The sequence below is a fragment of the Phoca vitulina genome, unplaced genomic scaffold (assembly GCF_004348235.1).
Source record: "Phoca vitulina isolate PV1807 unplaced genomic scaffold, GSC_HSeal_1.0 scaffold29, whole genome shotgun sequence".
Lineage (NCBI taxonomy): Eukaryota > Metazoa > Chordata > Mammalia > Carnivora > Phocidae > Phoca > Phoca vitulina.
The window spans coordinates 24,660,378-24,682,278 of NW_022589732.1; the positions used below are offsets into that span (position 1 = coordinate 24,660,378).

At 58.0% G+C, this 21,901-nt stretch overlaps 1 protein-coding gene across 1 annotated transcript in view; it reads left to right on the forward strand.

The window, feature by feature from the left end:
• Positions 1-21,901, forward strand: part of LDB3 (LIM domain binding 3) — a 60,787-nt gene that overhangs the window by 1,504 nt on the left and 37,382 nt on the right. Inside the window, exons 2-6 of the mRNA XM_032423972.1 lie at positions 462-577; positions 10,236-10,387; positions 10,929-11,004; positions 17,401-17,423; positions 18,498-18,701. Coding sequence (XP_032279863.1) covers positions 485-577; positions 10,236-10,387; positions 10,929-11,004; positions 17,401-17,423; positions 18,498-18,701 — 548 coding nt within the window. The 5' untranslated portion in view covers positions 462-484. The remainder of the gene's footprint in view (positions 1-461; positions 578-10,235; positions 10,388-10,928; positions 11,005-17,400; positions 17,424-18,497; positions 18,702-21,901) is intronic.

Here is a 21,901-nt window from a genome sequence, read left to right on the forward strand (position 1 = left end):
GCTCAGCCACAGTCTTCTGGGCGAAGGGGTGGGGGTTGAGCTGGGCAGAGAGAACACACATCTGGACTCTCCAAAGGGCAGAGGGAGCAAGGAGAGGAGAGCAAGGAGGAGAGAGCATTATCACTAATCTGGCCAGTCCCCCGTCCTGCCCCCTGGGGGGTGCTGGGTGCTGGACACCCCTCCCCAGGGGCAATATTAGCCGCGTGAGTCACGGTGGGAGGCTGCAGGCGGGCGGAGTGTAGGGTTACAGTCCATTTATGGGCGCAGCAGAGGGCAGATATCAGTGTCGATGGCATTCGTTCTCAGCTATTCTTAGGAGCCTCTCAGGAGCTCCACACAGCCTGGCCAGACAGCAAGGGACGGAGCAGGCAAGGCTGGGGGTCGGGAGTAGGGGTCCAGGTATAGGCTGGGGAGGTGGGTGCGTGAGGGCCCTCTCATCCCCTCTCTTCTCTCGTCCACAGAGGCCGCTGCTGTCAGCACGAGCATGTCTTACAGCGTGACCCTGACCGGGCCCGGGCCCTGGGGCTTCCGTCTCCAGGGTGGCAAGGACTTCAACATGCCGCTCACTATCTCCCGGGTGAGTGTGCCCTGCCCACGCAGCCTGGCACCCGCAGGGGCGGGGCACACTCAGAGGAGGGTGTGTGCATCCCTCCATCCCTCTGCTGTCCTCCCTGAGGCTCTTGGAAAGCAGAGCATACCCCATCCCCAGTCTGGGGGCTGGGACTGGCTCCAACTGGATACTGCCGGCCACAGACCCCTGGTTTCGGCCATAGCTGTTGTCCGCCTGAGCTCACCAACCTGTCGTGAGTGTGAAACACGGGCAAGTGGTGGGTGTTTTGAGCCAAGAAGGAAATGCCAAGTTTGCTGGGTAGGCAGGCAGGTGGACAGAGTATAGTTAGTACCTTCTTAAGCCCTTTCCCAGGGAGGGGGAGCCCAGGGTGCCCCCAAGCCTGGAGCGTCTTCATGGAAGTGGGCAGCTGCTTTGGGGAGAGAGCACTCCTAGCATGGAGAGGGCAGGTGACAGGCTGGCAGCTAGATGGATGAACAGACTGAGGACTTCAGCTGCCCTGCTGTCAGGGCTCAGGGCTGGGCTGGGCTGGTAACTGGGCTCCAGTCCCCACTCCATCCCAGGCCCAAGGTAACAGTCTCAACTCCACCTCCCCTTTCCTGGGCCAGCTTCCTCCCTCACCCAGCCAAGCCCCTACCCATTCAGCGCAGCTGTTCTGACTGCCTGTCTGATATCTTCTTCCCCACGCTCACCTGGGGAAATGGCCCATATGTTCTGCAGTGTCTGTGATCAGGGAACAGCCTGCTGGCGATGTCCCAGATCACTGGAGATTGTCTGAGTAACTCTATTGCCCAGCCAGAAACACTCAAGTCCAGAGAGGTGATAAGCTAGGTCCACTTGAGAGGAAGCTGTCTTTGTTTTAACCGCTGCCGGGTCCCTATCACCCATCCCAGTGTCTAGAACATGGTAGGCACTCAGGTAACACTTGTCGAGGGACCCCCCAGCAGGTCTGGCAGAGCTGGGGTGAAGACCCTGGGGCTCAGGGTGAACTTTGAGGTGCGGGAGGGCAAAGACAAGCCCTGCCTAATGGGGTCAGCCTGAGGCCGAGCCGCCTGCACCGCTGCTGTGGGCACGAGGGGGCAGCCTGCCGCTCCAGGCCGTCACTGGTGGGGGATGGATGGGCCAGGGAGTCTGGACTCTGCCCACCTGGGGACAGGGAGGGAGGCAGTTTCTTCCTCAGGGCAGCAGAGATTTGCCGTGGGCCCCCGGGGGTGTGGGTGGGGGTGGGCAAGGAGGCACTCAGGTGGACAGCCAGGGAAGGCCTGGAGGTGCTTGGCAGAGGAGACACGGAGCCAATACCCACATGGAGAGGCAGTTCTGGTTGTGGAACCTGATGTGGACACTTAGGGGGGACACCAAGAAGGAGAAGCCCCACTCAGGAGTGCCATAGGAGCCTCATAACAGGTGTAGAGGCCACGAGCCCCCAGTGGGGGGAGGGGGCATTGGCCTGGCTCTAGTCCAGGGAGAGGGCCACGTTCATCCCGCTGGAGTTCTGGCTCATCTAACCTGGGTCTCCACCCCTCCAGGCCCACTGTCCTGGAGGCCACAGCGTGCAGTACTAGGAGGACACCCAGAGCCTTGCACTCCCTGCCCGATGATGTGGTGATATGTGGGCATTTGAGCCCCAGTGGACACGGCCCCCTCCCCACCAGGACCCTGCACAGCTCCCTACCAGCATGGTTATAAGGCTGTCCACCCTCACTGTCATGGGCCCACAGCCTCCCATGCCTGGGACTGAGCCCACATCTCCCCCAGCCCCACAGTCCTCAAGGCCTCATGCTGGTGCTCCCTGCCCTGGCGCGTGGAAATTAGCCTCCTGGCTCAGTGGCACCCGGGATAGCCAATGACCTCACCCAGGATCTATGCACCACCTGGCCTCAGCCAGCCCAGGGCTTATATTGTAGCACGGAGGCCTTAAGCTAGACAGCAGGAAGAATGTCCCCACTGCAGGGAAAGGGTGAATTGGGATGTAATGGAGCCAATGACTAAGGGGTACCTTTATAAATAGAACCCCCAGCTCAGGCAGGGCATTGGGGGATAGGTATAATGACCTCCCAGCTTCCTTCGGGGGCACGCCCCAGATCTTCCAGGCCATGGGACAAGCTGGGCTGGGCGGCTCCATCCTCCCCAGGGCTTAGGACCTCTTGACAAACTCCTCTGGGGGGCCGCTGATGCCCTGGGCTGGGGCATCCCAAGCTCAGGGCTACTGGCCAGGCAGGGCCCAGGACACTCTCACCAGGGCTGTGGTGCTTCCTGCTGGGGCTCTCAAGGCCCTTCGGCACCAGGAACGTCTCTCTCAGTGGGATGCAGGGCCAGTGGATGCTCCCAAGTCCTGGCCTGAGCCTTTACAACAGGGCAGTGGTGGCAAATTGCGGTGGGGTGGGGGGTGGGGGTAGCAAAGGCAGGGCCTGCTCACTCTCGGCAGGGCCGACACCCCTGGGCACCTGTACCACAACCCTGAGAGAGGTGTTCGGGCGGGCAGGGCTGGGCTTACCATCTCACTTCAGCACCAGGCAAGCTGAGGCTCAGATTTGCTCAGGAGCTCTTATGACTTCAGTGACCCCTAACTCCCTGGCCTGCCCCTCCGCCCTTGGCTAGGGATTAGTCGAAGAGGACTGAATGGGGCCTGCCCCTTGTCAGCCGTAGGGAGGCTGCCCCCCTCAGGCTGGGTGGTAGCTCCAGTCCCCACCCCGCCCGCCAGAATCAACTCTGGGTCAGCAGCAAGCCCCCACGGCCTCCTTTCAGTGGGTCTCGGCGAGGAGCCACGAGAAGTGGGCTCAGGAGGGAGAATGGGAGGGTGGAGGGGAAATGCCTTTATTTATCCTGGACAGGTGTGGCTGGGCCTGCAACATGAGCTCCCCTTAACCCCCCCGCCCCAGCCATAGCCAATTCTCCAGGAAGTGGGGGAGGGGTGGGAGCAGCCGCTAAGGAGCCGCTCCAAAGGCTCAGTCTGCCCCCGTCCAAGCTAGGTCAGAGGCTGGGGCCATGGTCTGGGGCCTTGTCCTTGGTGCATGCAGCAGCCCTTGACTTTACGGAACAAGCGCGCGCTTTTGTCTGGCTCAGCTGCTCTCAGTTGTGTCGCCTTAGAAAAGACCAGTTCAGCCTGGCTGTCTCATCTGTGAAATGGGAGTGTGCATGTGTGAGTGCTTTCTAACATGCACGCAGAGGATGCTGTGCACCTGCTGTTCTGCTGAGGCGGCGGTGAGGATGGGGGAGCTGCGGGGCTGAGCCCGGGCCCCTGGGGTGGGGGTGGGGATGGGGGATGCCCATCTCTCTGCTCCAAGACCTCTGTCCCTTAAGGCCTTATTCATCTGGCCCCAGGCTCTCCTGGGGCACCAGCCCAGAAGCCTTTGCTTCTTTGCTGTTTTTTGTTCCAGTATTTGTCAGATCTCCTAGCTACAGTGGGGACGCAGAGGACTGAGGGTCCCCTGGGAGGGGGAGGGGGACAGGCTGAAACTATTCTGGGTTGACTGTGCTGGCCATTCCTGGAATTTTGAGGCCTTAGTGCTGTTTCTTGGGCAGCGCCTAGCAGTGCTGACAGGCTGAGCTGTTTATAGCCACACTGAAGGTCAGGCAAGCCTCCGGAGGGCTGCTGTGAGGCTGGCCGGGGCCTTCCAGACGCACGAACGCGGAAGATAACCGGACAGAGGCCCCCAGCTGGGGAATGCGTTCTTGGAGGTCCCCAGGCCAGGCCTTATCCCTGCCTGCTTCCCTCCCAGGTGCTCAGAGCTGTCCCTGACTCCATGAGGGCGCTGAGTGGGCAGGAGACTGGGCCCTGAGGAGCAGACCCTCCGAGGCCTTGGGCCAGGACAAGGGCAACTTCGTGCGTAGCCCCCAGGATTACTATGGGACAGCAGCAAGTATGAGGAAGGTCGGCTTCCCAAGTAATGTCTGCTAGACCCTGCTGGGGCAGCCCTCCCGCCTGGGAGTTGTCTCCCCAGTTCCCTCAGTCTCCATCCCTCTCTGCACGGTCCCCTATCATCCAGGGACTGGCTATGATTGCAAACGCCCCCCCACTTGAGGCCCTCCCATTGTCAAACACAGCTTCTCCACCTCTTTGGAGCCAGGAAACACCTCTACCCAGGAACCACCCTACGAGGCACGAAGTGGACTTTGCCAGGCCCCAGTGTTGTCTGGGGCCCTCTGGGAGTGACATGCCCAGGAGCTTTCTACCGCTGACATCCAGGACATGGAACTGGGGGCTAAGAGGAGAGGAGACAGACTCAGAAGGCCAGGGAAGGGTGTGCTCAGCAAGAGAGAGGACCGGTGCCCCCTGGTTTTGGGCACAGGGAGGTCACTGGTATGAAGTGGCGTGTGAGAGGGGTGGGAGGCAGTCAGGCAGAAGCACCTGCTGGTCATTCTCGGAGAAGCCTGCAGGTGAAAGAAATGAGAGGGAGACATGACAAGAGCCAGTTGGAGCAGCTAAGGCAGGGAGAGCCTTTTTTAACAGCAGTTTTAGGTTCACAGCAAAATTGAGTGGAGGGTACAGTCTTCCCATACGCACCCCTGCCCCGCACGTGCACAGCCTCCCCCGTTATCAAGAGTGATGTATTTGTTATAAGTGATAAACCTGTATTGGCACGTCATTATCACCCAGAGTCCATAGTTTACATCTGGGTTCACTCTTGGTGTTTGTTGTTCATTCTATGGGTTTGGGCCAATGTAGAAGGACATAGATCCACAATATCGCATCATAGAAAATATGTTCACTAACAATCCTCTGTGCAAGGAGAGGCTCTTTGAGCCCAGACAAGCCTCTGGCTTGTTTATCGGCCAGGGTGGGGTTGGGGAGTGGGGCCATGGGGAGACAGAAGGTTCCAGTGAAAGGATGAAGGATGGAGCAAGGCCCCAGGGGAGGCCAGATGGGAAGGGAGCAGAGCATGGCATGATGGTAATTTAATCACATCATGTTAAATGCACTTAGGGCTCCATGGGAAGTCGGCCGGGATGGTCAGCCTGGGCGGGTTGGGAGGAGATACTGGAAGTTGCACAGTTCACAGCATCTATTACCTATCCTTGCCCCCCTAGCCCCTGCCACACCTACCCTGGCAGCTCTAGAGGGGAAGGAAGGCAGGGGCCTGTCTGGTTTTGAGCACCGAGAGTGAGGGCTGGGAACTTTTGCAGAGCCCAGCTACCCCCTCTGCCGCCAGGGAGCTGGGGAAATAGGAGCCTACGTGCGCCCGAGCCCTGGCCAGGGCCTTGTTTCCCTGGCACCCTGGACAGGACTTCTGTCTCTTCCAGCTGATGCTCAGGCCCCTCTAGGGACAGCAGGCTGGCTTAGGACTGGTCAGCTGGGCTGGCCCCTCACACCCCACTCTCTGCCAGCTCCAGAGCTTATTTCCCAGTGGAGCCAGGGATGCACTGGAGAGCCCAGGCTCCACCCTATGGCACCCTCCGGGGGCAGGGGCTGGGGGGCCAGCCCCTGTACCTCCTCCACTGGGAGCTTCCCCGAAGCTTTCTCAGCTCTGCACCTCCTTACAGAATAACCTATTTAAACATGTAATCCTCCCAGTAGTCGTGGGAGAAAGGCATTGTTGTGATCTTCACCCAGAGGGTGTGGAGGCTGCCCTGTATCCTCAGGTCTGGCTCAGACCAAAGTCTGTGCTCTTTGTTTTATTGCCTTCCCACAAGGCACTCACTGTCGCAGAGGCCACAGCTGCTCCCTGGCACCCGCTAGCCCTGTGTTCCCTCTCAGGTGCCCTGAACCACAGCCCAACAAGGAGGAAAGGCTCCTGTGAGCCTGGTGGCAATCTTGGCCCCCAAACACCTCAAGCCTGTCCTAAGGAGCTTTTGAGACAGGACCGTGCTCCTGGAGCTCTGCCCACTGCTGGCTCTGAGTTGAGAGGTGGCTGGTGATTGGGGAAGATTGAAAAGTGAAGTGGGAATGAAACAGTTGTTATGAAGAGGTTTTCAAATGCTCAAGAGAGGATAGAAAGGCTTCAAAGAAAAAAAATCCTCCAAGGATTTAGTGGCTTTGGGTCCTCTGTGGGACAAGGAACGCAGAGAGAGAGGCAGAGAGTCAGGCAAGAGACACATGGGGACACCATGCCTGGACCACACTCTTCACGAGCCCTGGGCTTTGGGCAAGGGTCCCCAGGTGGCCCCATCCTCCTGCAGGGCAGGCTGCTCCTGAGAAGAGGGTGGGGATCTGATGGCCCTCGGACCCAGCTGGGGGCGACCTCCTTAGGGTCCCTGCTTCCTCTCAGGAGCCCTGGGCAGAGCCAAAGAGCCCCCATCTGGAAGAGAATTACAGCACCCTCCACCCCCGCCCCCCCCAGCTCCAGGGGTCATGGGCCCTGCTCAGGGCAGCCAGAAAGCCAGGCCAGCTGAGCCCTGATGAGCAGACACAGGTGTGGGGAGAGAGGCGCTGGGGCAGGCAGGAGCTAGCTCGACGCTCGCCTGGGGGAACTCAGCTACTGACCAGGCCCTGGGGAGGCTGAGCATTTCCCAGGGAACCAGGATCACCCCAGTCTACACCCGAGGATGGGGGGGCAGGCGAGACCAGGCAAGAGGAAGGCAGGAGACCCAGTGGGAACATAGGGTGTTAGCCCATGCTTGAGGGAGACAGATGTCCCCAGGGAAGCTCCAAAGGGAGGGCATTCCGGATAGTCCTACGGCTTGCCCTAGCTGATCTGGCCCCAGCAGCTCTTGGATGTCATTCTGGTGTCCTTGCTCATGCTGACATCCACGATCTTCTGGACACAGCTCCAGTCCTGCCTGGCAGGCCTCACCTCTGCAGGCACGAGGCCCGCCCTTCTGTCTGGGGTCTGTGGTTGCCATACCTGGGAGCTCGTTACTGCTGTCTATAGACGGTGAGAAGCATCTCGGGGAGTCCTGGTATGGGGAAGCCCTGGTGTGGGGGAGCCCTGCTGCAGGGGAGCCCTGGTGTGGGGACAGCCTGGTAAGGGGTGTTCTACTGTATGGGAGCTCTGGTGTGGGGGTGTCCTGCTGTGGGGGAGCCTGGTGGGCGGTCCACTAGGACAGCAGAGGCATTGCACAATTCGCCCTGAATGGAAGCACGCTGGTATCTGCTACTCTCTCTGAAATGCTTCCAAACTAAGATGGATTGCCGTACGGAGAGGGGGCTAGACACGTGACCCAGAAAGTTGAATGAATGCTAAGGTAGAAGCTCAGTGATGGGTGTGGGGATGCTCGCTGTAGAATTCTGCTTTCTCTGTGTTTGAAGATGTGTATAGTAAAATGTCGGGCATAGCACAGGCCTGAATGTGAAGTCAGAAGGTGTCGGGAAAGCCGATCTTCTGCAGACAGGCCCAGCGGGCAGCTCAGCTTGCCCTTAGGAGTCCCCTCTTGGCCCAGAAAGTGTTTTGTTTTTCTCTGTTATTTTTTACCCTTTGCTCAACCCTTTAAAATCAAAGGAAACAACACTCCTGTCATTAGTAGAGGCTCCCTGCGGCCATGAATTTGGGGATCAGGGATGTGTATTTTGAGAAGGCCCAAGTAATTTTTTTTTTTTTTTAAGATTTATTTATTTGAGAGAGGAGAGAGCATGCACACGAGCAGGGGGGAGGGGTAGAGGGAGAGTGGGGAGCCCAACATGGGGCTTGATCCCAGGACCCTGAGATCATGACCTGAGCCAAAGGCAGATGCTCAACTGACTGAGCCACCCAGGTGCCCCGGCCTGAGTAATTCTAAGATACCCCCAGAGGAGCCAGGAAAGCGGGGTGGACTTTGGCTTCCTGGCAGTCTAGGGGGTGGTTTCTCTACTGTCCTTGCCACGGCTCAGCAGATTCACGGGTGAGGGGAGGCTACTCTGTGTTGGTGAAGGTAGCTCAGTCCCCGGGGCTAACAGGGCGCTTCCACAGCGAGGGCTCACCCGCTCTGGCTGCTGTCCCTGGGTTCCCACATGCAGTTCGTGGCCTGGCCTGTAGAGCCCACCGGGGACTAGCAGGTGGCCCTGGTTTGGAGGAAGATTCCTCGTGAAGGGTGGGGCAGGAGGCTTCCATCCGTGTCTGGTAGCCCAGGGCCCAGCCAGAGGCTCACCCAGGCCTGGCACCCAGGATAGGGGACCTTCCCTAGGTCCTCTTTGGACTCCTTCTAGAATGGTCCCCCAGGCCAGGGCCAGAAAACGGCTTCTGTCAGCATTAGAAGCCAGCCTTGTCCCTGGGGTATAGACAGGAAGGTGACTGGGATGTGCCCAGAGAAGCCAGGAAAGCTGGCTGGTGGGCATGTTGGGGAAGAAAAGCCAAGGGACATCCTCCAGTTACAACTTGGTGGGGGGTGGCTCTCAGAGGCTCCTCTTTCCTGTGATGTCACTGGGGGGCGAGGCCTGTACGGCATTCTACATGATGTCACAGGGGGCCTTCCAAATGATGTCATGGGGGTCAAGTCATAAAGTCATTCTTTGCGTTATCTGTAGGGGGTAGGGTATGGTATTTCATGTGGTGACATGGTGGGGTTCGGGGGGGTAAAGCCAGTCTCCATGACATTCCATGAGACGTCTTTAGAAGTGGGGCTTCATCAATTTCCATGTGATGTCACTAGGGGCCAGCCATCAAGTTATTATAGGTGATATAATACCTATAACACACCAGAGCTCCCATCACCTAGGACCTCTAGAATTTTACATTTCAAGTGACATCACTGCGGGGGGGGGGGGGGGGGGGGGGGCTACTCTGCATTCAGCATGCTATTACTGAGGGCTAGGCCTGTGGAATTCGGCGTTGTGCATGATGTCATTGAGAGTGGGTCTGAGCCATCCTGACATTGCATGTAATGTCCCTGGGAGTGTGGCCTTCCCGACGTTACATGGGATATTCTTGGCATGCAGGGTCTATAGCATTCTGTGTGATCACACTGGGGGTGAGGTCCCCAGACTCTAACATTCTGTGATGTCATTAGTGTGCAGGATTTGGGACCTGGTTCCCACACCTGCACCTCCCCTTCTGGGAGTGTGAAGCCAGCCACAGAGCGTTGAGCCCTGCCCCATGCCCCAGCTAACCTTGCTTCCCCGGGCTGGGTTGACAGCTTCCCCAGCAGGCCCACCTGCAATGGTAGCACTGGGCACTTGCACTGGGTGCTTCTGTGAGGGTGCATCTGTCCTGCCTACTTCGCCTGGCAGAGTCTCTGTGGTGGTGCTGGATCTTAGCTCGTATATATACCCTCCTGGAGCCTGGAAAGTACCCCATGGCTTTTCGGGGTGCAGGCATTATAGTAGGCTAACTGGTGTAACAGACAGCCCCCAAATCTCAATGGCTTAGCATAGAAGAAGCTTATTTCTCACTCATGCAACATCTGATGCAGTACTTCTTAATCCTCTCCTCCAAGCAGTGACTCGAGGATTCAGGTCCCTCCATTGGTGGGTCAACTGTCCTCTTCTGGGTCCTCTGCATCCAGTCAGCTGATAAGCGAGAGAGTGCAGGATGGCAAGGATGGTGGCTAGGGGCAGGCGTGGAAGTGGCGGGCATTGCTTCCCCTAGCCAGAGCTGGCCTCACGGTCGCATTCAGACACAGAACACTAGGCAAAGGGGTGATGGTGTGTCAGGAGGAGGCGAGCAGCGGGCTTGGTGAGCAGCGGGTACTGGCCATAGTGGATGAAAGAGGAAATGGCAGGCCTCACCTGGATGATCCCAGGTGACTCTTCCTCGAGACCGGCCCATCCTCAGTCCCACCCTTTGTACGCTCACCCCCCCATCTGCCACCCTCTCAGATCACGCCGGGGAGCAAGGCCGCCCAGTCCCAGCTCAGCCAGGGTGACCTCGTGGTGGCCATTGACGGAGTCAACACAGACACCATGACCCACCTGGAAGCCCAGAACAAGATCAAGTCTGCCAACTACAACCTGAGTCTCACGCTGCAGAAGTAGGTGGGAGCTCTCCAGAGCAGGGGGTAGAGGGGTGTGGGCACCAAGGGCCCAGGAGAGGGTGTCCGGCAGCCATCACGTGGGCCCAGCCTGTGCCACAGGACCACACAGGAAAGTAAGGAGGGCCTCTGGACTAGAAGGAGGCCAGGGCCAAGCCATCAAACATCTGGCACATCTGTGCCTCACTTTACAGATGAGGTTCAGGAGTGGGGGAGGTCACAGTGCTGCCAGCGTGTGGGCAGTCGGGCCTGAAAGCCAGGGTCTTCCCTGATTCCGCTTTGCCCCAGACAGCCTCCCAAGGACCTAACAGAGGCCCATGGGTGCAAAGTGCCCAAGGGCCATGACTTCCTCATCCTGGTCAGGCCCAGTGCCTTCTTGGAGTCACCCAGTCCATGGGGTGGACAGTGGGCCTGAAACTGTTACCCAGTGACCTGGCTGCCCAGCTCTCAGATGCTCTTCTGTTACCAGCCCTGCCCTGGTAGGAGCTCCTGGTCCTAGTGGCAGTTGTCTTCACTTGGTCCCCTTTCTGGTTTCTTCCAGGTCGAAGCGCCCCATCCCCATCTCCACAACAGCGCCCCCGGTCCAGTCCCCTCTGCCGGTGATCCCCCACCAGAAGGTAGGTGCTGACTCCACTCTCAGCAGTGGTTCCTGTGGGGCAGCCCCTGGCCTGCCTGCCTGATCCTGGGTTGGCCCAGCCAGGGCCCTACCCTTGCCCCTGTTGTGGCTGTGAGGGAGGTGGGGCAGGCCCCCAGGAAGAGGCGTTCAAGCCCCCATGAAATACCGAGTGTGGGGTGCCTGCCTGGGTGCTCGCCAGCCCCCGGGGCCTCGGGGCCGGGCTGATGGAAAGCCAGCCTAGGCAGCGGTGCTTTTAAGAGAGGGATCTTCCTCCCAGCTAGGTGGGGACAAGGATCCGGAAGGTTCTGACCCTCATTCTCCTGAGGGTGCTGGGAGGGGGGTGACTGGGACATGAGGGCCAGAGGCCCCAGTTTGAGCAGCCACCCCAGGCATGGAGGAGGCCTGCCTGCTCTCAGAGTTTATCCTCTGACATAGGGTCCCCCCCTGGTGTCCACCGCCCCTCCCGACTGAACGCCCCATCAGCCCCCTCAGGAGTGCTGATAGCAGCCAGGCCACCTTGCCCCCGTGCCCACCACCCCTTCCCAGCTCCCTCGAAGCAGCTTAACCCCGTGGGCCCAAAGGGCTTGACCCGAAGCGTGGGAGGCCCGCCCCCCCCCCTCCTGCAGGGCCCACTCCGCACCCCTCCCTGCATGACCTCGTACTGACCCCTGTCTGTCCACTGGCGCAGAGTGGGCTGTAGGCAGGGTGGGGGAGGAGACAGGCAGAGGTTGACAGGGGCTTGGGGTGGGTGACAGATGGGGAAAGGGGCAGAGGGCTGCTTGGGGAAGTTGCACAGGTGGACTGTAGGAACCAAATGTCAGCCCCCCAGTGCCCCAGTTTTCCCTCTTGCACCTCTACTCTGCCTGACCACCACCAGCCCAGGTGTCCTCTGACTGGCCGTGCAGGGGCATCTCAGCAAGGGGTCAGTAGAGCAGGAGGTCGGGCTGTGCCCACCAGGGGCTTCCACTTAGGGGAACAGGAAGCAGATATAGGGTGGAGGGGGCTCCCTCCAACTCCCTGAGGCCCACACCCCCTTTCCCCCAGCCCTGCAGGCAGGCTGGCTTGGCTTTCTGCGTGGGGCTTGCACTTTGTCCAGGTGGATGTGAGCCCCAGGGCCAGGGATGGGTGCCTCCCTCCCCCTCCTCGACAAAACCCTTCTCTTCCAGGTGTCTGCGTCCCCTCCTGAGCTCCGCGCCATAGGCTGCGGGGCGGCAGGCTGCTGGGCGCTCACACTAACACCTCTGTTTCAGGTCCATGCAGATGCGCTGGGACACGTGTGGCCTCTAACTGCTCTCTTCTCTCTCCCCTGCATGGCGCTGCCCTGTGCCAGGACCCCGCTCGGGACACGAACGGCAGCCTGGTGGCGCTCAGCCCCAACCCCAAGGCGAGGGCCAGCCTGGGCACCCCGGGTACCCCGGGCACCCCGGAGCTCAGGCGGACCTTTAGCTCCTCCTTCTCCCAGACCTCCGTCTTCTCACACACGGAGGCCTCTGAGCCCGGCCCCCCACGGGGCAGCCCGGGGGCCAAGACTGGCCTGGAGGGAGCCCTGGACTCACTCAGCCCGAAAGTCCCGCAGGGCTCGAGCCAGCCAAGGCAGTATAACAACCCCATTGGCCTGTACTCGGCAGAGACCCTGAGGGAGATGGCTCAGATGTATCAGATGAGCCTCCGAGGGAAGGCCTCAGGTGCCGGACTCCCAGGAGGGTAGGTAACGGGCGCGTAGCTCTCTGCTGGTGGTCTGGGGCCACCGGGGTCCTCAGTGCTCCCAGAGGCCGGGTGGTCAGAGCGAGGAGCTGGCCTCAGCCAGCCCATGTGGCGGCACAAGCTGAGAGCGATACAAGTAATGAGGCTGCTAGCACTTTGGCCTGGAGCCGCGGTGTCATGGCTTTACACAAGCTGGGGTGATGTGTTGGATCCTGCAGAGGGGGAAACTGAGGCTCAGAGAAGGTTTAGTCGAGGTCCAGCTGTCTCCCGCTGCTAAGTGGCTAAGTGAGGTCTGAATGCAGAAGACACTGACTCCCAGACATTCACACCAGCCCGCCCACCAGGACAAGATGAAGCCTGCTGCCTCCAGGAATCCTGGGGCGAGGGTCAGGCTGGTCCCCTGAAGGAGCCCTCAGGCAGGAGCAGGGAAGAATTAGAGAAGTGGGAGGGTAAGTTCTTTGGGGCTGGGAGTGGTCTGGGAAGGCTGCCTGTACAAGGGAGTGCCTGAGCTGGGTGCAGAAAGATTCAGCAATGGGGTGAGTGTCATGGGCTTGTAGGACTGACCCTCAAAAGAACGAGGCAAGGAAGCAGGACCCCGAGGAGAAAGAGGCTGTGCAGGAGAACGGTAGCCTGCTCCCCACCCCCTGAACTCCAGCTGGAGGGACTCTGCAAGCACAGGAACTAAAAGAACCTACAGCCAGGGTGGGCATCATGGAGGGGCTGAGAGGAGGGAGCCCCCAAGCGGAACACGTACTAGCTCCTGAGCCCTTCCTGCCTTTATCTTATTCTGACTTCTCCCATGCAATCGGTATAATTATCTTCGCGTGCTCTAGAGGCAGAACGGGCTGAGTCAAGGCAATACAGCCCAGTGGTTAGGGGTTCAGGGCTCCTCTGTACATGGGCGTGAGACTGTCCATGTCTCAGGATTACTGGGAGGATGGAAAGAGACCACACGTGCACAGCACTGAGCTCTGTTCCGGAACGTTTGCTGTGTGCTCCCTGAAGCCACCCAGCGGCTGCACGCACGAGTCAGACTCCTGTCCTGGCTCAGTCTGGCTCAGTCTGGCTCACCCCTATGCCCTTCCTTTGCCCTTGCTCCCGAAGGTACCTGTGCCCCAGGTTCACTGCTTCCCCATATCCCTCAGCTCTTTCTGGCATCTTGAGCGAAGCTGGCCTTGGGCACTCCACAGCCTAAGCACCTGGACCCTGGCTTCCTTGGACCAGGGCGACGAAGCCATAAACCCCTGGGCTTTTTTTTTTTTTTTTAAAGATTTTATTTATTTATTTATCAGAGAGAGAGAGAGAGAGAGAGAGAGTGCGCACAAGCAGGGGGAGCGGCAGGCAGAGGAAGAAGTAGGCTCCCCGCTGAGCAAGGAGCCCCATGAGGGGCTTGATCCCAGGACCCTGGGATCATGACCTGAGCCAAAGGCAGACGCTTAACTGACTGAGCCACCCAGGCATTCCAACCCCTGGGCTTTTTCTAGCAAGGAGCTTCTACCAGAAAACTCAAGGAATGGCAGAGTAGAAATGGCCTCCTTTTGCCCTGGATGGGCTGGTAGCTCTTTCTTGTGCTCTCTGGAACTGGCCCCTGGCAGGGAAATCAGCCTCTGAGAGATTGGGACCTCCATGAGGCCCACCTGCTGTGACAGTAACATCTCCCCTTATGAGCCCTCAGTCCAGACGTGGGGCCAGCTAACAGTCCATGTGCTTTATTTAACTTCAACTCTCAGCAACTTCAGAGGTGAGCATCATTTCCCCCATTTTCTAGCTGGGAAAGAGAAGCTCAGAGTGGGTGATTTGCTCAAGGTCACACACAGCTTATGAGTGGCAGACAGGAATGGTACTCAGGTCAGCCTGACTCCTCCCTACATGGTGATAGGGACCTAACAACCTGCCCAGGAAAATAAGGGCCAGCCCTACCCCAGCTTCCCATGACTCCAGGGGCTCCTTCCCACTGCTGCAGGGGTTCTCAGAAGCTGACAGGTGTTAAATTATTACTTGACCCTCAGAGCAGCAGGGCCCAATAGTTTCTGCAAGGGTAGACAGGCTAGGGAAGGAGTGCATCTCCTTTCGTCCACGGCGAAGGCTGATGCTGCGGTCCCCAGGCGATCCTGGCTGGAAGGGGGGAGCCTCTGACCTGGGCTAGCCCAGGCAGCCTCTGATGGGCTGAGACTACCACCTTTGCTAAGTGTCTAAGTGCTGGAAGGTGACAGAGTTGGTAAATGCTAATCCCCACATCCCATCTGTTGCACACTTAAGTCACGCTAAGGGCTTTCCCCTCAGGATTCTGTTCAGTGTGCACAACCCGTCTGCGTGGTGGGCACCACCATCTCGATTTTGTGAGTGAGGGACTGAGGCTGAGACTGGTGGGGAACTGTCCGGAGTCACAGTGCTAGGAAGATGCAGGGTCAGGATTTGAACTCTCTCCTGTCTGGCTCCAAAAGGAAGCTCCTTCCCCTCCTCTCCGGGCCGCTTGCAATGTGAATCCTTGGCAGCTAGAATCCTCTTGGGAGGATTGGAGAGAACAAACAGGGTGCAAGGTCAGCAGGCCAGAGCATCCCTGCAGCCCCCCTCTCATCCTCCGTGAGCTGGCATGGTAGGGCAGTATCCCTCAGGCCACTGGGTGCAAGGGCCCCTGGGTGGGTCTTACATCTTTGACTTATTCTTCCCAAGACCTGGGCGCTGGTCCTCCCCAAGCTGTCTGCTACGGGCTGCCCAGCCTCCGAGTCTTCGGGCGGAAGCTAAGCAGGGGGCAGGGGTCAATGCCAAAGAAGATGCTAGCAGCTGGGTGCCGGGTGCCAGGGCAGAGAAGGGCAGAGGCGGCAGCCCCACCCCCGCCCCACGCCAACACTGCCCTCTGTAGGGGGCGCTGGGCTGGTCAGGGCGAGAGCTGACCCTGCAGCTGTCAGCACTGGCCAGAAATGGAGAACGGATGGAAGATTTTCCTAATATAGCTCCACTTGGAGCTATTTGAGCCTAGAGGACAGAGGGAATTATATCAGCTCTGAGACAGTGTAGGGCCTGGGGCTAGAAGGCCCCCTGGCTTTGGCCTGGGTCCCCATAGTCCTGGCCAAGGGATGACCAGGGTCAGGCTAGTTGGGGCCCAGGCTCTCCCAGCCAGAGCCCGGAGTGGTCCGATCTGGGACGGTGGCAGGGTTTGGGGGCAGGGACACCACCTTCTGCACTCTCTTCCCTCAGGTTTCTTTCTTTTTTTTTTTTTTTTAATTTTATTATGTTATGTTAGTCACCATACATTATTAGTTTTTGATGTGGTGATCCACGATCCATTGTTTTCGTATAACACCCAGTGCTCCATGCAGTACGTGCCCTCCTTAATACCCATCACCGGGCTAACCAGTCCCCCCCGACAAAACCCTGTTTGTTTCTCAGAGTCCATAGTCTCTCATGGTTCATCTCTCCCTCCAATTCCCCCCCCCCATTTTTCCCTTCCTTCTCCTAATGTCCTCCATGCTATTCCTTACGTTCCACAAATAAGTGAAACCATATGATAATTGACGTTCTCTGCTTGACTTATTTCACTTAGCATAATCTCCAGTCCCATCCATGTTGATGTAAAAGTTGGGTATTCATCCTTTCTGATGGCTGAGTAATACTCCATTGTATATATGGACCACATCTTCTTTATCCATTCATCTGCTGAAGGTCATCTCGGCTCTTTCCACAGTTTGGCTATTGCGGACATTGCTGCTATGAACATTGGGGTGCATATGGCCCTTCTTTTCACTACATCTGTGTCTTTGGGGTAAATACCCAGTAGTGCAATTGCTGGGTCATAGGGTAGCTCTCTTTTTAAATTTTTGAGGAACCTCCACACTGTTTCCCTCAGGTTTCTGACAGGGCCCTTGGTGCTGCCAGGGTCTGCCCTGCAAGGAATTTGCATTTAAGGAAACATAAAGCAGGCAACACCTCCCCCACAGAGATAATGCTCTGGGAGGCTCGCTCAATCGAGGGCGGGGTCCCTCTTGTGTCTGAGCTGGGCTGCCTTGGCTGGGGACTTTCCTGCAATACGCCTTGGACCTAGTACTTCTCCTGAGCTTCTACCTTCCTCCATCCTGCCTCACTGACAGTCCACAGGGCCTTTAGGGGCAATCACTGGGGACTGCATCCCTGTGCCCCAGAAGGAGTGGCCAGGGCTGCCTGCCCTCCCGCAGGAGGGAGAGTCCATCCCCTGGAGCTGTGGGTAACCCCACTGCACACCCCAGCACCACTGGCAATCCTGCTCAGGGAGCAGAACTCCCAGAGCTGGCCCCCATTAAACAAGGGTAAGTCCAGAGCTGCTGACTGGCTCGGAGGCACCTCCAACCTTGGCTCTGCCCATAGCAGCCACAGCTGGTCCTGTGTCTCCCTCTCCATCTTCCTCTCTTGGGGTCTCCAGCCAGGTTGTATGTGGCAGATTCTCTTACATGGTATTTGAGCGCCTGTGAAGATGGCAGCTTCAGGGGCTGTGGACCTACTGAGGGGGAAACACTGCTGTCAGCACCTCTGACCCAAACTCACCGTGACCCTGACCCTGAGCTCTGCCCCCTCGCCTCGGCGCTCTCCTAACCCGGCGCAGGTCAGGGCTGGTGCGGCCTCCACGAGAGCCAGTCTGAGGATGGTCCCAGCACTCAGAGCCCCTGGCAGGACCGCACTCTGACAGCCCTGTCTTCTTTGCTCTTTCTCTCCTCCCCAGGTGGTAGCCAACTCTCCAGCCAAGTTAGTATCAAAGGAAAGCATGTGTGTGCACTTGTGTGCATATCCCAGCATGCGTCCGTGTGTCTGTTGGTCTGGACAGCGTGCGCCGGGGTCAGCATGTGTACGTGCGTGTGCATGTGTGAGTGGGGGTGCATTTGTGTCCCTGAGCGAGCCTGCATGTGTGTGGAGCTGCAAGTATGGAGGGAAGGCATTGGGGAGGGGTGCTAGGGCTCAGTCTGATGTGCCCTATCCCTTCCCTCTTTCCTGCTGCGGCTGCTTAAGACCAGCAGGCTGGCTCTGGAGGCAGAGGGGGGATGGTGGGTGGAGTGTGTGCCGAGCTGGTGCTGGGTTCCATGTGAGCCTGAAGACATTTCTGTCCTGGCGGGACCGTCAGAAGGGCTGCGCCTGACCTTCTTGGCCCCAGGGAGTGCACTCATCTGTTGGAGGAGAAAGCCCCGGATGGGCAGAGACTGGTGGCCGCCCAGCCAGTTGGACTTGAGGAGGACTGAGCAGCCTGAGTCCTGCTCTGAGGAAGAAACACTTGCCCCGAAGCATCTGGAGGAGCAGAGCCCTGGGCCACTGAGGGCGTGGCCAGCAGGATGAGCCCCTTCGTGGAGGAACCTTGCTCAGAACCCCCATGGGTGCCCAGTGGGGCTGCTTTTTGCCTTTGGGTCATTCTGGACCCTGCTTGGGCTGCCGCTGCCTCTCACGCGTGGCCCAACTCCTGTCCCCGACCTCCAACCCTCTTTGTCTCTGCTTCCCTGCTGGTGTGGTGAGAGAGCTTTCAATGCCTGGCGCCCCCTGCTGACCCTGAGATGTAGCTCGGGCTGAGCCAAGGCTTCCCAGGATCTGGGATCGCCAACGTGGGCAAGAGAAACCTGCTACTGAGGGCTTTGGGGAGGGTGCTGAGGATTTTCTCTAGCAGACCCAGGGGTCCACAGTTCAGGGGACTTGGGAACCTACCTGGGATCAGGCCTTGGGAGGTCTCTCCACCACCGGCCCTCACTTTGACCCCTGTGTAACACCACCTGTTGCCTTTTCTCCTTCTGCCTCCCTTCCTGTTCCTCTTCTGCTCCCCCTGCTGCCCTCCCCCAGCGCCGACTACCAGGAACGGTTCAACCCCAGCGCCCTGAAGGACTCTGCCCTGTCCACCCACAAGCCCATCGAGGTGAAGGGGCTGGGCGGCAAGGCCACCATCATCCATGCGCAGTACAACACACCCATCAGCATGTACTCCCAGGACGCCATCATGGACGCCATTGCTGGGCAGGCCCAGGCCCAGGGCAGTGACTTCAGTGGGTAAGCGCCTCCCCTCCTCTGCTGTCGCTCATCGGTCACCGCCTCCACCACTGGCTGGGCCTCCTCACCCGTGGAGGCCAAGGGCACCAGGCTGCTGGGCCCCATCAGAGACATTAGGCATCGGGACCAGCTTGCCTCCCTCGCCGTGGGCCTCTAGGGGCATGGCCGTTGGAGGGGAGCCAGCCTTTGCCAGGGCCTTCCAGAACACCGTATTCTCTCTTCAGAATCAGTCTCACGGTCAGCTTTAGGAGAAGGGTGGAGAATTGAAGAATATGGTGGTTGCTCCAAGTGCTTCTCACAGCTTCTGCATTTTCCCGGGCTCCACAAGGGGGTCGGTTTAGAAAGAGATTTCTGGAATCCTGGGTCACATTCTGGATAAACCAGTCTTCTCACAAACTAAGCCATTCTTTGGGGGAAGCTGCTGCTTTCTTCCAGTGATGAGAGCAATTCAAACGCGTGACCAGGTGTCTTGTTTGGGAAGGGGCCTCTGGACCAACCATCCAAGGTGCTGGTGGTAGTCAGCCCACTGCAGAGCCTTGGAAGCATTCCCTCTTCCTGTTTGTTCCAGGGAAGCCCAGCCTCAGGGCAGTGGGATTTAGGACATCCTTGGTTCCTGGAATTAGCCTGTTATCAATGGTTGAGGAACCTGAGTGTTGAATAGGGAAAGAGTTGGCTGAAAATCCTTTGTGGAAGAAACTGCTAATAGTGCAAACAGTAATAGGGACCTCGCTCCCTCTTTCTTTCTCTGTCTCTCTCTCTCTGTGTCTCTCTCTTTCTGTATGTGTCTCTCTGTCTTTATTTCTAGGTCTCTCTCTCTTTCTGCTTCTCTGTCTGTCTGTCTGTCTCTCTCTCTCACAAACACACCCTTATTGTTTTCTACCTGAGAATATCATTGTTGTTGACTTTCAGAATTGACTGATTATCTCTTTGGGCAACATCTTATCCCTGAGTCAGGATCTCAAGCTCCTCAAGGCAAGAAATCTTAAAATGATGGTTGTATTTTTTTCCGAAGCTAGGAAATACAGATGTTGTAAGAGGGATAAAGGGGTTTAAAAGTCCCCGATAACTCCCATAGTGTTTGGCCTTTGCGGAACCCCGCCCTTGGGGCCAAGACGTCCCTGCAGTTACAAGGGGCAGGCTCCAGGGGCCAAAGGAAGGACTCCCCGGCTCTCCTCTGCAGCTCGCAGTGCTTCCTTTGGGCCACCAGGGGGCAGAGGTTGCTTGCCCTGGAGCCCTGAGTCTCAAACCCACCAGGTTCCGAGCTGTGGCTCTTTGTTCAGACCAGAATATATGACCATGCAAGTTTAAAAACACAACCATTAGCTCATGTGTACCCAGAAAAACAGGGCTGCCTGACTAAGCCAAAAAGCCAACAGGGATTTCCTGTTAACATTTGTTTGCCTCGTGTGTCCTTGGTGTGCTCTTAAGAGTGGTAACGTCGCCAAAGGGAAGTTCAGTGGAAAATAATGGAAGAACTGCTCTTCACTAACTTTATATACTCTGCACTTTGGAAAAAGACTACTACCATTTGGTTTTCCCACTTTTTTTTTTTTTTTTAACATGACGCACCATTGACCTAATCTAGGCTTCTCAGAGTACCTCTCCCGCCTTCCTCCTATCCCCTCCCCTCCCCTCCCCCTCCCTTGCCTGCGTGCCTGGGAAGCAACCCGCTCTCCCCTTCCTTCTAACTTAGCCCTGCTGGGCTGACGTGATCATGGTGCCGGGGGGTAGGACCTGCCGGCCCCCCTCCCCTGTGCCGTAAGGTGCTCCGTTTCTGCTGTTAATGCCCATGATTCCTTCCTCACTGACAGTTTTCTTTTTGTCTCTTTCTCTTCCTCCTTTATCCACCCCGCTCCCATAACTCATTTCTGACCCTAACCCCGCTCCCTTGTGTGCGCGCGGCCCCTCTGCCATCCGCTGACGGACACGCGCTCACTGCTGGGTTTTCTTCTGCTTGGCAGGGCGTCGCCGCTGGTGTAAGTAGACCCCACAGTGTCTGTTCCGCGTCGTGGTCGTCTGTCTGGTCGAGGGATGGTGTGTGGGTTTGGTGGGATATGTCTGAGGACAGCGGTTCTGTCCGTGTCCTTCCTCACACCCACCTCACAGCCAAACGACATGCTCAGCAGCCTATACACGCAAGTGCTTTCGGGGTTTGCCTCAAATAATGTCACTACGGACACGGAAATCAGAGTCATGACATCACCCTGCCTCCCCTGCACCCAGGGCTGGGAGTGGGTTTCCGTGCTGTGCTTTGCGGCGGCTCCCCACAGCCTTCCCCGTCTGCTCCGGGACAGCATAGACTTGAATGTCGGAATCCACACGGGGCCATTATTCAGGGAAGAGGGTGATGAGGGGGCCTCTTGGAGGCCATTCCCTAGGATCCTCACGGGAGATGGATCTGGAGGAGCCAGCACCTGCCAGTACCACCCATGGGAGGCGAAAGATGAGTCAGATTTGGGGGCAGTGGACAGTGGGATAAGTGTCCAGAGGTGACCTTGATGTTGTGGTGACTGTGGAATGTTTTTGGTGGCAGGAAGACCATGTCGGGAGTGGGTCCAGAGTAGCCTCGGACCCAGGGTCCCAGGACTATAGGGCCTGTTCCATCCTTTCTCCGGACATATTCTCCCTGAGCCCCAGAGTCTTAAAAGGAACGGGAATTCCTTCCTCTGACTCCCAGCGTCTGTTGCGGCAGCAACACAAATCCCTGGTCTTTGCACAGTATTGTGGGAAGTGAGACCAACAATGTGAATCCCAAGGGACTCACTCCAGGGAGCTTTCTTGAGCCCTTGGAGCTGTGGAAGGAACAGGGGAGTGCCTCAAGGGCATGTTCCAGAGAAATGGCAGCAAACACCTTCCTTCTACTTTCTGGACCACGATGCTGTGTAGGCAGGCTCAAGGGCAGGGCCTGGGCTTGGGTCTACACCTTCCCTCTCCTATGGTGAAATGCACACTTCCTCCTTCCCTTCTAGCAAACCAAGGAGTCCTGCTACTGCCTTCCTATTGCACCTCTCACTCGAAGGCAGCCGACACTGCCTCTGCTCCTCCCTAGGCCGGAAATGGCCCCTCGTAGTGAGATCCCATTCTCTCTTCTCTGGGCAGCCCCAGCCTCCCCCTGCTGGACCCCGGAGGGATCTGCTGGTCTTCCCCATCTGATCTGAGGCTGCCAGTAGCCGTAGCTCTGGGGGGGGGGGGGGGGGGGG